General features: G+C 38.9%; 1 protein-coding gene across 1 annotated transcript; it reads left to right on the forward strand.

The window, feature by feature from the left end:
* Window positions 1–105: 105 nt before the first annotated feature.
* Window positions 106–12,338, forward strand: prrt1 (proline-rich transmembrane protein 1). The gene is made up of 4 exons (XM_044170655.1): window positions 106–558; window positions 5,077–5,414; window positions 7,626–7,817; window positions 8,822–12,338. Exons 1-4 carry the CDS (start codon window positions 540–542, stop codon window positions 8,996–8,998), a joined length of 726 nt encoding a protein of 241 aa, XP_044026590.1. The 5' UTR covers window positions 106–539; the 3' UTR covers window positions 8,999–12,338.
* Window positions 12,339–14,672: the final 2,334 nt, after the last annotated feature.

Consider the following 14,672-nt stretch of genomic DNA (forward strand, 5'->3'; position numbering starts at 1 on the left):
AATGTTTTGTTGCATGCATCATTACCAGTCTATTCTGGCTTTCTGACAACTTCAAGGGAAAAATCTGCCATCATTGAGGACATCATGCCTGAGAGGAAAAACCGAGGCGCTGAAATGTCACGCAAGGAAAGAAATGCGTGGTTTCTTTGTTGAGCTGTAATGGGATGTTCCAGCACAGTGCATGTGCATTTCCCCAGTCCGAGCTGTCGCTTTAAGACAAAGATAGCTTTGTGTCTGATTAATTCAATGTACGGCGACGCGTTATCGGAGAAACCTTGTTAGACTTCCAGCTGCACAGAGAGAAAGAGGAAAGGAGAAATACTGGACAGACCTGCGCGCTGAGGAGAACTGGGTTCACTTTTAAGTTATTATTATCATTAAACCGTGGGTGGTTTTTAAAAGATGAAGACATCTTGAGGATTGGTTGCACACGTTTGGAGTAAAAAGTCTGCATCATCGCGCACGAAAGGAGGGATTTTGCACCACCGGCTGGAGTTAAAACATCCGATCAAAAGGAGGAGGACAGAAGATCTGAAGGCATGTCGTCGGAAAAACACGGTGAGGTGTTTTAATTGTGTTAAATGTGGCGTATTTTGAAGCCTAATTGAGGCACTTCTTAACCCCCACTGAGATGTTGAGAAATAGGTTATTTTATGTGGACATTTGTCTGTTTGATCCGCGGATACATAACACGCTGACGAGATCTTTGTTTCTGTCATTTGCATCTCCATCCGCTGTTTATCTGCACAGCGCTGTTTCTATAGGATGATGCACCGCTGTGTGGGTGCAGCCCGGGGGGAAATCACCATAGGCCCTCATATTATGTCCACGATGCTCAATAGAGAGTTTAAAGTGACATTAATCAGACTTTATGTGATTATATTTGTATCTTAAGTCGGGTATTTTGTCAGGATTGTATTCATTTTCTGCTTTACAATTGAAGGACTTCCCGTGATGTTTGTGTAATAGGCTACTTTACATTTTATGATAGGGTTATTGTTATTTCTCCTTTTCTCTCTGTCTCATTATCATCATTACGCACAGGCCTACGTACACCTCTCCTGACTATAGACAAGTGTGGGTGTCCTCTGCGCGTGCACGCCTTCACTTGCGCGTGTTCAGTAGCCTTAATTAATAATCCTCAACGTCTGGTGCACTAAAAAAAACACACACATTTTGTCTCGTTTTTCCCGTTTTCTTTTCCATTCTTTTAAAGCGCCAACTACTGATGGAGCTCAAACACCGGGGGAGCCGCAGCTTTACAGTAAAGAATAAAAAGAATAAAGGTCATGATGAAACGCACAAAGTTGCCACTGATACTGTAAAAGGCAGACTGTGCAGCAGACTGCAGTTTGGGCTGTAAACCTCACATAAAACCAGGGATTCATTGATGCTCATAAAAGAACAACAGCAGTCCTATAATGTTATTTATGAGGATGCACAAAATTGTTTACCAATTGAAATATTGCAGGGATCTGATGCAAATGCAAATATCACGTGACTAACACTGAGTGGGAATGATTACTTGCTCTCAATGTACTTGAACACAGAACAATTTACAGGAAGATAGAAACAGACATAATTTGGGCTCCAGAAATCCAGATTTCCCCCCATCATGCCAAAATTTGGTGTTTAAGCTCTGGCAGGAAAAGGGTCTGGACCAGCTTGTCAAACTCTATGAAGGAGGAACTATGGAGTCTTTCGAGGGCTTAAAGAGTAAATATTCTTTACAACAGTCTTGTTTTCCCCCCGCTATTTACAGAAAAGACATTATATACCAAATAACATACACGCTCCAGGTGTGTCTTTCTTGGAAGACATTCTTAAGTAACCCATACCAAAAAGATTTATTTATAAATGTTAATTATTCTACTGAACACATCCGAAAGCAGTGGCAGATTGAGACTGTCAGAAGAAAATATCTGGGCATCAGTTATAGAAAATACGCTTACTAATCTTAGCTGTGATACTGATAGACACAATGTAAAATATTACATATGCTTCATTGTACACCATTGTTGACGAGCAGGCTTGGTCTAAGCTCTTCTAATGTATTAAATGCAATTCAGAAACTCAGATTCAGATAATTCAGATCCATATGTGACTTGGAGCTATCACCTCTTCAGTGTATTTTGGCAGCTGAAGTGGACAGTGCAAGGAACAACCACAACGCTAAATCGGTTGGAACACTCTTATATATATAGCAACAAAGACTATTCTCAAATTCTGGACATCCCTGCGCTGGACGATTGGTATAAGGAGGTACTGAGAATACTCCCTCTGGAAAAGCTGACCTACACCCTTCACGACAATGTCGAGGGATTTATTAAGATATGGCAACCAGTCTTGGACACGGTGGACCCCTCTAGACTGGACTTCGTTCTACCTAATTAACAACATTGGAACTGACTACAGCATACCCTAGTAATTTGAATGTAATTATGTCAGCCTGGTGGTGTGTGTGTGTGTGTGTTTTCTCTCGTTTTGTTTTGTTTTGTATCATGTTTGCAAAGTTGTGACTCCTGCTGTTTTTGTGTTTTGTTAAGGTAGTACAAAAGCCATGAAAAAAGTGGTTCTGTAAATTTTCAGGAACTGGAAGTATATGTAATTGTTGCCAGAACCTCAATTTAAAAAGAAATAGACATACAGCTAAAAACAAGAACAACAAAGCTGTTTCGGACATAATATATAAATATATATAAAAAGCAACAATGACCGACAACATTTGCACTCTTTATATTTGCAGTCTTACTGCAACTGCTGTGCAACAATTTCCCTCGGGATAAATTAACTTCTATCCTATCTTATTGTATCATACACTGTCCATATACAAGTCAAGTGTTTCTGTAATACTCTTTCAGTTGTCATGTTCTAACCTGCAGGTTCATTTACACCTGCAGTAACCTATCAATACAGTTAACTAGCAGGTGAGATAGAAAACCAGCAGTGTTAATTCTTACTATCCCCCGAAGGGCTCCTATATAGCTAAATATCATAAATATCATTTTGTCACTATATCTGTTCTGCCAGGAACCGATAGCTTAAATATTATATATACAACATTTCTACTGCTTATCATCAATAAAATGTTTCTAATCCTGTTCTTTATTATGTAATTGTTACTAATAATTAGGGTACTAATTTAAGTTGCAACTCCTACTCTTCACAGCTGGATAGACCGTTGACACAACGGCCCTCTGCAACACAGGTGTACATAATAACATTAATAGGGCTACGTTACTTTTAGGTCCCTGCTACAGTATTGTGCATGCTGGCTCACTGGATGGAACAGAACAATCACTCATGCTATTAGTTACACCTGTGCCTTTCCTGCTACTACAACTCAAAATGTCTCCTGTGAGGAAAGTCTGTTCGTGGTTGTAATTTTGTGCGAACAGACAAATTAGTTTTCATTCGTTTGGGTAAATGTCAATATCTTTTGAGACATCTTTTAAATCACTTCTCTGTTAAAAAAGCTTTTTATTAACGCCTATTAATGTCTTATCTGTTTTATTATTATTTGTTATTGTTTTTATCTCATATTATTGTTGGGTGTTTTATTACATTTTATTTTGTATTATTTTAATTGTCTGGTTTTATTTGCCTCATTGCAGTACTGAAATGTTTCAATCCTCGTTCAGCTATGTAAAAGCACTTTGTAAATGTGTTTTGAAAAGTGCTATATAAATAAAGTTATTATTATTATTATTATTAAGTTATTAATATTTTCTGGTAAAATCTATGATGAATGCTGATATCTTGATTTGGAAATAAACTATACAAATAAAATGTTAAAAACTAATAATAAACTAAAAATTATAATAACTAAAACTTTGATTAGAAACTAGTAATTAATAAACAGCAATGAACAATTAATGTGCAATAACATTATGGTTAGAATTTAATTAATCATGACTATTAGCCCACTGCTGTTCTAGTCTTAAAAACAAAGCGAGGAGCAAAAAACAAATGTTTTACTACAAATTAATGAGACCTGATATCTGTTAATAACCTTGAGCCATCCATCCATTTCACTCTGGCAGCTTAGTAAGGTACCACAGACCTGTAACTAAGCTTCTTTGTGTGAATTTATGGTGTTTAAAGCCAATATTTCAGGCATTTTATTGTCTTATGTTACCCATTTTTGATCAGGATTGAACTTAAAATCCACCACTCCCTGCTTCTTTCTTCTGTCTTGACAGATTTTGGATTCATCAGACTTTAAATGGAGAAATACCAACATGTACTTTTCACCTTTCACCTTTTAAACGTGTCCCTTTCCTCGTGCTCGCTCTTTTCCCCTCTGTCTGTTTCTGGTCCAATTCCTGCTTGTGACAGAGTTTGGGACTGTTATGTAAAAGCCGGTCCCCGAGCACAAGTCGTCATCCCTCATCGCTCACACTGCTCTTCTCTCCGACTGCCTCCTGCTCTCCTTCTGTCCTATCAAACCCTCACTCCTCCGTCCTCACCTCCATCTACATCTCTCTTCCTCCTCCCTCCTCATGTCCCTGTCGGAATGGATTACCGTACCCATGGCCACTTCCCCCACTGTGAAAACACGACACCCTACCAGTCATTTTCAATGTTAAGCAAAAATAAAGGGAGCAGAGGTGTGAGCGTAAACTGTTCAGACGTCCAAAAGCAGATGAATTCTTCAGACAGGCCATCAGATGAAGTTCTTTGTCTCCGAAATGCCACGTTTCTAACCGCTAACAAACATCGTTTTTGAAGGGCGAAGGAGAGAAAAAGGCCTTTCTTCTCTTGGAGGTGAAAATGTCAATCAGTGTCATCATTAACTCACAGACTGAGCAGGTTTTCTTTCTGTTGTTTGAAGTCTCGCCGGGGAGCTGTGGTCTGTGTAATTGTTTCCCCCCTCCTCAACAGTGAGATAAGACATATTACATTCAACATGCGGACAAATGTGCTGTAACAGTGCTTGAGTTAGATAACAAGCCCTCAGTCTTACAACTGTGTCTTATTGTTCTTCCTCTGCTTTTTCTATTTGTGATTCCTTTCCTGCCTGCTTTTTTCTCATCTTTCCTCCCTCTTTTTCTTTCTCTATTCTTCTTCTCTCAGGTCTCGATGACTCTGGCCGTCAGACCATGCAGCCTCCTCCGTACCTCCCTAGCCCACAAGACCCTAACGTACCCCAACACCCCAACATGCAGCCTGCACCAGGCACCCAACCCAACTACCCTCCTCCACCTCCTCCTCCGGGCTCAGACGGATACCTCCAAGAAACCCAGTTCCACTGCGGCCCGCTGGGACCCCAGGGGGCCCCGCAGGGCTACACAGTCCAGACCCAGGGCACAGTAGGCACCATGGCTCACCCCCCTGTAGGATACCTCCACCCGGGCTACCCGCTTCAGCTGCAACCCTGCACAGCTTACGTACCCGTCTACCCCATGGCATCGGTGAGTCAGAGACAAGTAAAGTGCTTGTTAAAGATTTCACAGGTCATCAGGCTTCTACAGAATTACACCAGGCTCTGTTCAATATACTGTACATTTCTTTCCACCTCATATCACGGATAAAACTTGTGTTTTCCATCCTTCACAGATTTTACAGATTTGATGGATGAAAATTCATTTTGGTAACACTATTTTACAGGTCCATAGTTTCCTAATAATTTACTAGGAAGTTTCTTGAAAAGAACTTAATAAGTAATTTGGTGCTAATTAAGGAGAAAATACAGACAGTGTTGTGTTATCTCAGTTGGTTGTGTTGAGTTTGTAATAAGTGTCGATTTCCAGAGGAAGTTCCTTAAAAGAAGAGCTCCATTGCTGAGCCATTAATTAAGTGGACATTTACCAATCAAACAATGTCTCTATTTTCCCTTATGATCAGTACACAATTATATAGTTCTTTCCAGGAAATTATGAGAAAAATTACAGACCGATAAAATAAAGTGTTACCTATGTCATACTCTGTTTTATGTCTTCTAAACTGTACATTTGTTCAAGTTAGCATGTTGTTACATATCACCCTTTTATCTCACAGGCATGAGTCTCTTACAATTTTAGACAATATTAGGTACATTTTGTATGATGAGAAATATATATTTTATATATATATATATATATATATATATATATATATATATAAAAAACTACAAAACTTGATGTGGCTTTTATTTACTCATTTGGTTATGTTATAATATTCACTGAATTAACTAATTCCACATATCATTGCATTTATAAGCTAAGCTAATTGCATCACTTTTGTAAAAAAGTACATGTACAGTGCATAAAAAATATTTTGTGTCTGAGCACCAGGCTTTTTGATTAATCTAAAGGGCACTACATTGCTTCGTTGGGTGTGCAGTAATAGGAAAGGCAAAATTTATTTGTATGACACATTTTACACACGGGGTAATTCAAAGTGATTTACATAAAAACAACAAAATATGACGTTAATGACATTTGCTTACCTGAACTTTAAGTCTGGCAGGTGAAATGGCATCAGTAACTTTCATAATTTTTAGTAAGTAGAGTTAATGTTCTCAAGATCAGTGGTTTCCAACCTGTGGCTCAGACCCCACAAGAGGTCACCTGATAAATCTGAGGGGGTCGAGAGATGATTAACAACAAAAAGAAAGAAGAAAAAACACTTTCTACTACACAGAATAGTGTTGTTTTTTTTTAAACTTTTTTCAAATGTTTGTACTTTTTACTTGAGAGTTTTACCTCTCCAGGAACCTAAAAACTATTAGAATGAGACCATTTGGGGTGCCTTGGTGGCCTAGGGGTTAAGGTGCCGACCCCAAACCGCACACCTGGTTCATGTCCTTTGTTGCATGTCATTCCCCATCTCTCTCTCTCTCCCCTCATTTCCTGTCATCTCTCTGATGTTGGCTATCTTTTAACAGCATAAAATTCAAAAAACAATAATAAAAAAATGAGATCATTGATCACATCAGTCTTTGGTTGAACCGCTCACAGTTCATAGGACTATGCAGCCTGTGATGAGGGCTTGTGAGAAGGCCTTGCTTTTATAAAGGATTATAAACCAAACAAGTTGTGAACCAGTGCTAAAGATTGCTAGCTACACATAATTACACATTAGGTGGATAAAACCATCAACACTATACCCTGAAGTAAACTGAAAGTTGTGAAATTAGGCCCCAAAATGTGATTGTGCGTCATTAAACAACTGAAAGTGCAACTGCTTGTGCCACCACCAAGTGTACTGAAACTAACTAGAACTAAAACTAGAGCTGAGGTTTAATCTTCTCCACCTCATCAGTCTCTTTTAATAAAATAACTATTTAAAATCCCCGGCAGTATATAATGTATGTTTGATACATTCTTGTGTACCGGACTGCAGGAGTATGGGAAAATGTTATCAAGAGCAAACTCTGCACTTGCTCATCTTGCAGGCTAGCTGCAATCTGACATATTGATCATAATTATTTAGACATTTCCTGCCACACTGCCGAAAAAGCTTAGACATGCACGACATCCATACTAGACTAATACGTGCAAATGTAATACTGTCCTCTTCTTTCACTGTGTCACCTTGATCCTGTGTCTTTTGAGTGGAAAGTGCTTTGTAAGCTGCTCTACAAAATGTTTTTAAAAAAGCACTAGTACTTACTCACTGTCTTCTTCTCTCCCTTTGCTCAGGGTCAACCCTACATGCCAGCCGGGGGAGGTCACCCAGGGATCCCACCGGGCCAGATTCATCCCATGCAAATGCCACCCAGCATCACCCTAATGGACCGTCGACCGCCACACGACTACCTGCCCATCGCCGTGCTCACCACCGTCTGCTGCTTCTGGCCGACAGGCATCATTGCGATCATCAAAGCAGTGCAGGTTGATGCCACTTTATAACATCTTTTGATCTTTGAGTTTTATTAACATAATGTCGCCTTTGCCAGGGACTTTGTAATGTAAATGCATCCTAAAGTCGTTTTATTTTCCGAAATGTACTTTTAGAATGACACTGGCATAAAAATTTCTAGTATGCAGAAAAGTAAGATACTATAAATCTCACTTATATTAGTCACATTAAGATAATTAAGTGTTTGGGAAAAACCTTGTGGTGATCACAAATGGGTGTAAAAAAACTGCTTTTTCCTGCTCATAGTTAGCTTGAAAGTCCGGCCCCTCCCAAACCATGACGAAATAGTCAAGACTCTGAGGTCTATTACATATGTTGACACCGTATGTTTTCAATACTTTTAAATTATGCAGAATCAGGGAAAATAGTCAACAGCAGAAGCATTTGCCACTGCAAATGTCAGGATTTATATTACACATTTAAAGAGAATTTATCTTGGTCAGTACACCGTCATTACACCTAAACTTCATACTTTCAGCGATGTCATCTATACGCCCTCTGCATTAAAAGGCATAGTTTGCTCTTTTACAAGCCCTTTACTGATGCTATTTAACATACAAGTTAAGTTGTTGTTAGAAATGTAAAGGCTCAGTCTGGTGGCTCTCATACCTCACGATGCATGTTGTTTGCCTCTCCAATGGCAGACTGTGCTGACCAACATGCACACAACAGACCACATTACGTAACAACACCACTGTCGGTGCAATGGGATAGAATGGATTTTTTCCTCTGGGCCTGCTCAGCTGGCTTTGAGTTGAGTTGAGCTGACAAGGCATGGACCCACTGGTCTGAGCTGTATATGTTGTTATGGTGTGTTAATGTTGTGTGGAGTGGCCTCTTTCTGCAGTGAAATCGATCCGTTCATGGTGTTTTAGACTCTCTCCTGCTCCCACTCGTGCATCTTCTTGTTACATAACACAAATTCTAATTTCTCCTCTCTCCCACACACCTATCCCCGACCTCCTGCATCACTTAGGTGCGTACGGCGATAGCCAGAGGGGACATGGTGACAGCGGAAATAGCCTCCCGCGAGGCGCGCAACTTCTCCTTCATCAGCCTGGCTGTTGGCATCGCCTCCATTGTGCTGTGCACCATCCTGACCGTGGTAGTCATCATCGCCTCGCAGCACCACGACGATGACTGGGAGCCGTAACTCCACGCAGTGTCAGACAGATGGGAAATCATGGCATATATTAGCTAGCTAACTACTCTCAATCGTTTGGAGGAAATAGGAGCACTGAAAATGCACACAAACTGCTACTGCATTGCTGGCCCTCTGTGTACAGCTACACACACACAGCTCTGACCTAACCTGCTGCCATCAAACTCACTAAGGCGACCAAAAACAACCAATCACAGCTGATGTTCAAATGCCAAATACAAGCAGCTGTCAAATGAGGTCCAGTATTGCTGTTAGCACAGCGGCCGCTTAATATTTACACTCAGATATGAGCTGCAAGAGGGATACAAAGCTCCTATCATTAACAATTCATTTGATGCTGATTAATTCAAACGGATGATGTAGTTAGATGCGAGGATAGGTCACTGTGTGTTTCAGTTTTACATATTCCAATGACAAAATCTACTAAATGGGCCCACAAAGAGTCAATTTTGGGATAGTTAAATGCACATTTTAGTCTTACAAGTACAAGTATACATGTGTTTTCTTCTTTTAAAAAAAAAAAGGTGCCATGTTGAAACAGTGTTGATTTACAGAGCAGTATTATTGCTGATACACTTGGATAAGAGATTGTAAAACAGATTTAAAGTGTTAGAGGGGGGTGATCAATACACATTTAACACACCAAATGGAGACTGGACTGACTGACAGAGAGTCTAATGTAACCAAACACAGAGTATTTATTTGAGATGGGTTGTTTATATGTAACATGGATGAGACGATACATAACTTATTATATGTTTTTTAATTTATTTAAAATATGTTATTTATTAATTTATTCAATATCTACCCATGCATTGACTTGACAGTATATCACTAGTTTATTGCAGCTATCTGACACTTTGAAATTGGCTTAAATTTGACATCTGATGATGATGATGATGTTGCACTTTGTAGTAACCAGATAAAATGACGCAGCTGCTTACATTCATAGTTCTTATAGTGCATGATAAATATAAATTTAAGCTAAAATAGCTTGTCTCCCAGCTGTTGGTGGGAATATTTCCTAAAATGTCTAGAAGTGTGTGGTACAATATTTTACAATACAAGCTACTGTCAAAACAAAAAAAGGAGACAATTTATATGATAAGTATTTGAATCTTAGGTTTGCAAATATTGTTTTTTCGCAAGTATTTTAGAAGTGTATTGGGCTATTTTGTGTTGCACATCTCTTAGCTCTTTAATCAATCATACAGTGTATATGAAACTTTAGTGCAACGTCACACTTATGAGGCAACATAACCCTGCATGTCATCCTCAGTTTGTTTCCATTTGTCTTAAACATCAGCTGTGAGCTCCTATAATGTTGTTTCACCGTTGTAACACGAGTCAGGGTTCACCCCCATATGAGTATGGTTTCCATAATGTAGCGTAGCTCCGAGCAGCATGTGTGCTGTTGTTTGTAAGAGCTGTAACATTACAGTATGAACTATTATGTGACGTTGCTGGAGTTATGTGAGAGCCGAAAATGAATGTTTCCAATAGGAGAGAGAGAAAATATTAATGCCTATACTGTATTGTAGCACTTTCCGCACTATGAAATCTTTCCTCTGGTCCCCGTCCTCTCACTTTTTTTCTTTCTCCTGTCCACATGAATTATTGCACCTATTAATATATCTCTTTCCTCTGTTGGTCCCTCTGATGATGCTATTTTTTTTTATTATACAAAGATATTAAAAATCATGAAAATTATGTTAGCTGACAATGAACACAAATAGAGACAGTATAAATACAGTTTATTCTGTAGTTTATATATTATTATTATTATTTATTGCATTTGATTATCACTAATATTGAGTACATTGAACACATCTGGGCCCGTATTTATCAAACTTTCAAAAACTACACTTAAGAATGCTCCTAAAAGCCAACTTAGTCCACATTTATCAAGTGACTTCCTCGTATTTACTGCGAGTAACTTTTAAGAACAGCTCTCAAGTGATCACTTGATTAATCATGTGTATGCTCAGAGCAGGAATAGCCAATCAGAAACAAGGATTTACCGAACAACTGCCTTATTGTTAAATAATCCTTACATTTCACTCAGCAATTAGTTTTTCTGCCAAAACATGTGATTTAAAAAAAATTTAAGTTGATTTTATTTGTGTGAAATCTGTAATACCTCCAGTAACAAAATGTTGTGCTTCGGATAGCATATTATTCATCATGATGAATGATATTTAGTACAATTACTTCAAAACATGTCTCAGACGGTGTGTGATCACCCCTGTTTCTATACTAACTTAATTCTTTTAAATTTAAGATCATTTTAAGTCATTTCAATATTTCGATAAATAGCTTTTATTCTTAAAGCAAGATTTTGACATTTTGGGAAATATGCTTATTTGCTTTCTTGCTGAGAGATATATGAGAAGATTTATACCACTTTTGTGTCTGTGCACTAAATATTAAGCTAGAACCGGGCGACATTAGCTTAGCACAAAGACTGGAAATGGGGGGGACAGCTAGCCTGGCTCTGTCCAAAAATCCACCTCTCAGCACCTGCAAATTGTAATTTTTATGATTTTATATGTATTTAAAAAGAAGAGAAAAATTGTGTTAATTAGGGGGCTTTAGAGGTGCTAGTAGGTAGATTCTATTACCTTTAGACAGCTAGGCTAGCTGTTTTCCCACTGTTGCTAAGCTATGCTAGCCAGCTTCTGGCTGCAGCTTCATATTTACCGTACAGATATGAGAGTGGTATCGATCTTCACATCAAACTCTCGGCAAGAAAGCATAAATAAGCATATTTCCCAAAATGCAAAACCATTTATTTAAGTTGGTGAAAAAAAGTGAAGGATTTTTACTTTTACACTTGAGCCCTAAAATTCACTTTTAGCCGTTTGATAAATACAGGCCCTGTCCTTATATTGACACAGTGATATTTCAGTGTTAGAAGAATACATGAAGCACAGTGCTGTTTAGTATTAGTATTGTACAGAAGGATCTGTCATTGAGTGTGTTTCTACTGAATAGAGTCACTCCTAGCATATCTAGCTTATACGGCGCTAGGCTGCATCTCCCTGTGTGCTTTCTGATAGGACTCTTCTGTGCTCAGCAACATGAATCGTAGCTGTTTACTAAACAGCTTGGAGATGTGTTCCTCATTTTCTTTTCATTTTTTTTGTTTTGTTTTTGAGCTTGTAAATGCGATGGGTTGCTTGTTCAAAGAGCCAAAAATGACCTATGTGTACATGTGGTTCTCTTGGGGTTTATTATTATAATTATGTTCATGGCTGTGTTGCACATGCATTAGTTGTTTCTGACTTTGGTTGTTTGAGTAATGAATAAAAGAATAATTTTGGGACGTGAACGATGCGTTGATGCAGGCGGTGTCTCATTCTTCAGGTCTGTTTTTCACCTTCCAGTCTCTCTGTGGTCTTTCCTCTTTCCCCTCATCACTAAGGCGCTATTTATAGTTGCCCCGGTTTTCTCCCTCTCTGTCTCTCTTTTTCCTCTCTCTGTCACAACATGAACTACAGTATCGCTCACTATCACTATCTTGTGTTTAATCACATAAGGTCTTGCAGGGTTATATTTTACAACTGCTCATCTTCTGCACCACATAAAAATGATTATCCCTTCCCATCCAGGCAGTTTATATTGTACAAACCCAAATTTAAGCATATTACAACATTTTGTACGGACGTTCATGTTCCCCAGAAGATAAATCCTAATGACTTCTAGTGACCGCCTGACTTTTCCTGCAGCGCCACCATGAGTTGAGACATTTTCAGTCAAATGTCTCAACTATTGGTTGGATTGGCATTAAATTAGAGCCACCATCAGGTCAAAACTAATTTGTCCAATACTTTGTTTTATGACTTAACACCTGAAAAACTAATGACACCTCTGCAGCCTCAGCTGTTCTTTGTGTTTACTGCTAATTAGCAAATGTTAGCATGCTAACATGCTAAACTAAGATGACGAACATGGTAAACATGATTGTATTATAAGAATTTGCTTAACACACCCATGGGTAAACATCATACCTGCTTAGCATTAGCATGTTAGCATTGTCACTGTGAGCATGTTAGCTTGCTGATGTTAGCATTTAGCTCAAAGCACCACTGTGCCTAAGTACAGTCTCTCAGAGCCGCTAGCATGGCTGTAGACTCTTAATAGACATTAGGGTTGTTTCCATGCGTCACCTTTCCTGTATTTGTGTCATAAAGATGAATATGTCTTCCCATTCGCAGCTTATACTGTATAAACCCAAAATGTCAGAATGCTACAATTACTCTACTCTTAATTGGACATTTTAAATTGGACCATAATAATAGCCTATCTCTTATTTTGCCTTATGTCTGTCTCTGTCCTGTTTTTTGCTGCTGTTTAATCCTGTCATTATGATTTTCCTTTAAGTAAAATTCTTTAAACCTGCAATGTTTGTTGTTTTTTGAACACAACATTGACATATCAACACCTTTAAATTTGATGTGATGAACTTGTTAGCAAACAGTTGCTTATTTACACCTCCAGTAGTCATGGAGCAACATTATCATGAATTTGGAGTTGTGTTTCTGGTCACCTTATGAATGTAAGTCCAATATTCACTCTCTTTTATCTCTGTTTTTGGTCTCTACCAACTCCTGGGGGAAATATCTGGCTCTTTAGCTGCTAAATGCTCCACTGTGTTCACCAGCTAGTTTCTAACTGTGTCTGTCTGCCGCTTGTTGCTGAGCAGGTTTTGTACTGTGGGTTTTAAGAGTTTTTCTCTGAAAACAGCTGCGTGCTGCAGCCGAAAACAACATTATGAGAGCAGTGAGAGTGAAGCGAAACAGTTTAGTCGCGGGCTGGACAGCTAAAAATGAGCTGAAACTTGCTATAAAGCTCTGTAAAGCCAAGGGGAGCTGCAGATTCGGGTGATAATTCTCTGTAGGGTCATCACTACTAGCAACCCATTTCACATTGTCACATTGTTATTTGATACATTGTTATAAAACTATTAGAAAACTATTGATTGCAGCAACTTTAAATAATACTGTATCTGTTTAATAGGTGAAATATGGACCCAAACAATTAGGCCAATGAAAAAGAGGTTTGAGGGAGAAACTAAAGGTGGGAGCTGAGCCAGCCTGTGTGTGCAGGATCACAGATGGCCATTTAGCCTCCTGAGGAGAGCCAGTGTCTCTGAGATCGTTTAACTTGGCCTCACGCTGCACGCCTCTCTCCTCCATCACACAATCCCAGCTTCCCCTGGGTCAGCCATGCTGGCTGTCTCGCTGTGTGTGTTTGTGTCATTCTGCAGGTCTCTCGCTGGGCTGTCATCTCAGCCACAGCATCAGGACTGATGGGTATTCACTGGTAATATGTGAGAAATAAACCCAGCCTACTGCAAACACAAATGCATAGATAACTAACGCACATACACACATAAAACCAAAGGTGTGAGAACAAAACAAACACCCTCAGTTCTGTGCTGCTGCTGACATTTGAGATAATATAGCGAATAAACTGAAGCCAATGATTCATGTTAGCCCCCTTTCAGCATCATTACACACCTGCATCAAGGGGAATCTCTTTCTTTTCCTTCATGCTTCCACTGTCTTTGTCTACACATCACTTGTCAATCTTCCAAGCAGTGATGGAAGAAGTATTCAGTTCCTTTACTTAAGTAAAAGTACCATTACAACTATGTAAAAAT

This window comes from Siniperca chuatsi, linkage group LG17 (genome assembly GCF_020085105.1).
Source record: "Siniperca chuatsi isolate FFG_IHB_CAS linkage group LG17, ASM2008510v1, whole genome shotgun sequence".
Taxonomy (NCBI): domain Eukaryota; kingdom Metazoa; phylum Chordata; class Actinopteri; order Centrarchiformes; family Sinipercidae; genus Siniperca; species Siniperca chuatsi.